A 4,597-nucleotide genomic window follows, 5' to 3' on the forward strand; every position below is an offset into this window, starting at 1 on the left:
CCAATCGGACAATCGATCCGACACAAGGTGGGCCGGGCCGGGCAGGGCAGGGCAGGGCAGGGCAGGCAGGTACAGTGTACAGTGTACAGTGCAGTTATGTTCCATCAAGATCTGGCGGACAGCCGAGAAAGACTCCACCCCAACCCCCTTACGAACGTGGCAGTCACTGCAGGGAAGGTGGGCGCGAGGGTTTCCGAGACTTTAGACGTTTCCAAAAGCAAAAGTCTCGCCTGGTAAAGCCTGGTAAAAGCCTTATGCGTTCAACCCAGACCACCCAAACCGACTATCTTTTCATCCTTTTTTACCAGTGGGAAGCAAGCCCTGATCTCAACCGAGCGACCCGGCCGTCCACTTTTCTGGGGTAGGTACAGTACTGTACTGTATCCACAACCGCCAGTCAAGCAAGGCTTGATCCAAACTGCATTTGCTAGCTGACAGCCCACGATGGAGGCAGTCGAGTACCAAAAAGGCTCGGCCTTGCTAGGGCTCCTGGTATTCTTGGCTTCTGCAAGCCCTGTGTGAAAAAAAAAAAAAAATCAGCAAGAAGATACTGGAAGGAAGGAGCTCGCTTGGCTCGAGTGCATACAATGGTGTGGTATTCAGACAGTGGATCAGACCACTCGATCGTCTTTCCTCGACCGATTGCATCCTCCTCGACAGGGAATATACCACACCGGACCCCTTTTCCAAGATCTGAGATGTGGTCGTTTTTGACATTGCGTATCGGGGAGGGTTGCAAATCGTCTCAACCGGTTCCCTTCCATCTCGTCTGTTCTCGCCTCTCAAAAAAAAAAAAAAAAAAAAAAAAAAAAAAAAAAAAAAAAAACCAACTCATCCCATCTCCTAGTTCCTGCACCGCCATGGGCTCAGCCGGCCCAGGCACAACCCGCTCTGCTTCTGCTCGGCGCTCCTTACAGCTGTATGCCCCCGACCCTGCACCCTGTTCCTATTGAACCATAATCCATGACCGAGATCGTTTACCTCGTTCCAGCCACGACATCTTGTTCGGTGAAGTGGCATGCAATGCCCCCATTTGGGCCTCTTCAGGGTCCATCCTGGTCTGTCGTTCTCATGCTCGCCAAGGCCCGGTCTTCTTCATCCCCTTGGCGGTCTGTTATTTTTTTTTCTTTGTTATTGTTTCCTTTTTTTCCCTATACCGGACCTCATTGCTTTATGACGTTCGCCGCCCCATTTACATGCGGCTGGTCTTCTTCGACAAAGTTTCTTTTTTGACCTGTCGAGAAAAGATCACAGCCATCCTATTACTTTCTCCGATTTATTTGCAGGAGAATAAAAAAAGAAGAAAAAGAATTTAAAAAAAAAAGTTTCCCGCGTGGAATAAATGGCTCCTTGGCCCCTACCGAGCTGGACTTGGGGGGTTCGCCAGCCGCCTCTTGTCGCTGCTGCTCGTTGTTGTTGACAAACCATCAGGCTTTCCACTGTCACAACCAACACGCGCAATACAACCGCCGGAAGATGGAGGCCAGCCAAGGCCAAGATGGCTATCCACCTTTCCGACCGGCAACGACGGTTACCATCACTTCAGATCAAGATCTTGAGAAGCAGCGGCAGCTTGAGGAATGGGAAGTGGCCAGGAAGAGCGCCCCTTCACCTTTTCTTGGCCCGGAGGGCAAGGCGCAGCCTGTCATTGCATTGTTCGCCCTGATCTTGTGGTTTCTCACCTCTGCAGCTGGCATCGTCTTCTTCGTCCTGGCGTTGGTGGGTATAGTCGTTTCAAGGGCTGCAGAGCTGCCCAGCCGCACCGTGGTCTTCGCAGCCTCAGTAGTCGGTGTCGCCTATACCGTGATTCACCTGGCGGCTGCCAGGACCAGCTACAGGAAAAAGGAACACGGATCGCCGCAGATATACGGCAACTACAAGCATGCCATGGGCCTGTTGCTGGTGCGACTTAGCGTGCCCGTCTGGATAACGGCAGTCGTCACGGCGGCCCTGGCCGTTGCCAACATGCAAGACGCACTCATGCGGTCCTTCCTAACAGACCCAAAGCAGATGTCGTATGTTAATCTGATGATAGCTACTGTTGGACTGTAAGTTCTTTTCCCTTTCTTCTTTTGCTGTTTGTTCTATAAAAGGGCTCCAAGGTCTGGTCTGCATGGTCTGACATCAAGTGAACAGAGTGGCAAACCTCGCTCTACTCTTCTGCGTGGAGACTTCGGTGACGCCCTTTGCGACAGCATTAATCTCCAAGAAAGAGTTTCTGCAACGTCGTGGCAAAACCACCTCTATGATGTTTGGACCTTATGTGTTTGAGGAAAAAAGTCGAGAACCACAACTCCCCTTACCCATCGGTCAACCACAACCACAACAACAACAACACCGTGTGCTGAATAGCCATGATCGTGTTAACGGGTCATGGCCTGTGCAGAGGAGCCAGTCAAATGCATCAAGCATTTATTCCACCCAGACCCAGCCGCGATTTCCGGGCCCACCAAATCGTGACCGTGAACAACCCCGCCCCGGGACTGCTATCTCTACCGATGTACCAACAGAACCCCTGTGCGTCAGAACGACCCCCTTCGTCGATGGTGATCGCCCACCAGTTCACATGTCGTGGCGGCCTCCTTCACACCACGGCAAGCGATCCATTGACTACACCGTCCGCCCGAAGTCGGGCATAGCTCCGCCGCTCCCAGCCGCAGTCGGCAGCACCGCAAGAGAGCCTGTGATTCCGAATCTCCCAGTGGCGAGTCAGGCCACGTCATACCCGTCCATTCCGGGATCCTCATCTTCATCTAGGACCGCCTGGGCCCCGAGTGCAACAGGACATCAGAGGCAGAGAAGCGGCTCACGCGAACTAAATGGAAGGGCATCAGTATCCCAGCACGTGCCGATGCCGCCAGCCCAAGCACCGTCTCAAGTACCGCCACTTCCGATTCCCCGGAGACCAGTTGACACAAGCACGACCTCTGCACCAAGTCCCGTGTGCCGTGCCACGACAACGCCTAGCCCGAGATCCAAGGCTTTGAGATCTCACCCGCCATTTGCTGCTTGGCCAAACAACAATGGCAACTCGAACATCAGGCCCTCGACTGCCCCGGGGCTGCCGGCGTCCACGATAGAGAACTGGGGCGTACCTCAGCATAGTATTTCTCTCAAGAGGAAACCGGTGGGAGAGGGCAGAACCAGCTCCGAGACAGACAGGCAGTCTGCGATCGTGGATGATGATTACAGCAGCTCGTGCTACGAGGACGACGATAGTGATGTTCAGGACGAGGAAGAGACTGGCGACTCGGAGGGATTGGTCCGTACTCTATCGAGGACTCAGAGACGGCTATTGAAGGAGAAGGGGAAGGGACTGAAGCGCTCAAACACTGCCAACAACTTCTCGAGGCCGTTGCCACGATCTAAATCTCTGGTCAGCATACATCGCCGATCATTTTCAGAACATTCCCAGACTACCAATACTGCATTTACCTTCAACAGCGGCGAGGTCCGCTATAAAGATTGATCAGCCGGAGGTGGATAGCTTGCATAAATTTCCCATACTTTGCAAACCGCACAGCATTAGCTCTCATATATACTGCAACCCTGGTGGTCAGCACGACTTGACGACTAGAACGAATTTTCCCTACCTCTTCTTGGAGGAGGCAGACTGAGAAAAAGGGAGCAGGCTATCTCCATCAAATCTCTACTTACAAGAACCTAATACAGTGGGCTGACAAGAATTGACACACTATTTTCATACCAATCACCGGCTTCAAAAACGTGCAAATGACTCTTGGAGTCTTTGGCTTGTCGATTATATAATATGTAAAACTAAATAAACTCCATTTGCAACCAGAATGCTACTTTTTGTTGTAGTTTTCTAATGCGTGGTTACCATTTCCAATTCGACACCCGTTTATAATGTGACGACCCAAAATGACTGCAACCCCATATTCAAGAGTGAAAGCGACGACCACCACTGAACGCGTAATATACTCTTAAAAATTCGTCTGTTACCTTGCCTATGTCAACCGATTTTCGATCAGGGGCACAATTGTTGTAACAATATACAACTGTCTTTGGGTTGAGATCCTGACCGGACAGGGACTCCGTCAATTTGCCACACCGTTGCATGCACTTTAGTATGGCTAAATCCTCCGCGTCTAAGTCCGAGACCCCTTGTTCATCATAGCTGCCAGATCCTCCATCGCTGTGATGCTTTGGTAAAATGGCCATGGCACCGTAGGCGAAGAGTACAAATGCGATATGTTGAAAACGCATTTTTTGATAGGATTGGAGGGGGGGTTTTTTTCGGGAGAAAGGAAAAAGAAAATGTGGTATTTGATATAAAGTTAGAAGGAACAATACCAATTCAGACGCAAGAGCAGAGGGAGCGATATGTAAAAATTCGGTTATATATAGGGATCTGTGAGTTTTTATAGGGTTCATGAATAGTCAGTCGCTCATAAAATTATTTTTTTTTCTTCTCGGCAATGCCCGAAACCAGCATGTCGTTTTCCAAGCGCGGCGAGCAACGAATCAGATGCATAAATGGTTGCCGAGCAGGAATAATCGTACACGACGGGGCGTGGGTCAAGCTCTGGAAGGGATCGCAGAAAAACATTGATGGCAAAAAAAAAAAAAAAAAAAA

The 4,597-nt window shown here is 50.7% G+C and overlaps 1 protein-coding gene across 1 annotated transcript; it reads left to right on the forward strand.

Annotated features, from left to right (window-relative positions):
* Nucleotides 1-1,476: 1,476 nt before the first annotated feature.
* Nucleotides 1,477-3,469, forward strand: PpBr36_03260 (uncharacterized protein; the record flags this gene model as incomplete). The annotated part of the gene is made up of 2 exons (XM_029890433.1): nucleotides 1,477-2,048; nucleotides 2,137-3,469. The coding sequence occupies 2 exons, from the start codon at nucleotides 1,477-1,479 to the stop codon at nucleotides 3,467-3,469; spliced, it is 1,905 nt and encodes a 634-aa protein (XP_029753900.1).
* Between the last annotated feature and the right edge of the window lie 1,128 nt (nucleotides 3,470-4,597).

Source organism: Pyricularia pennisetigena, chromosome 3 (assembly GCF_004337985.1).
Source record: "Pyricularia pennisetigena strain Br36 chromosome 3, whole genome shotgun sequence".
NCBI classification, from domain to species: Eukaryota; Fungi; Ascomycota; class Sordariomycetes; order Magnaporthales; family Pyriculariaceae; genus Pyricularia; species Pyricularia pennisetigena.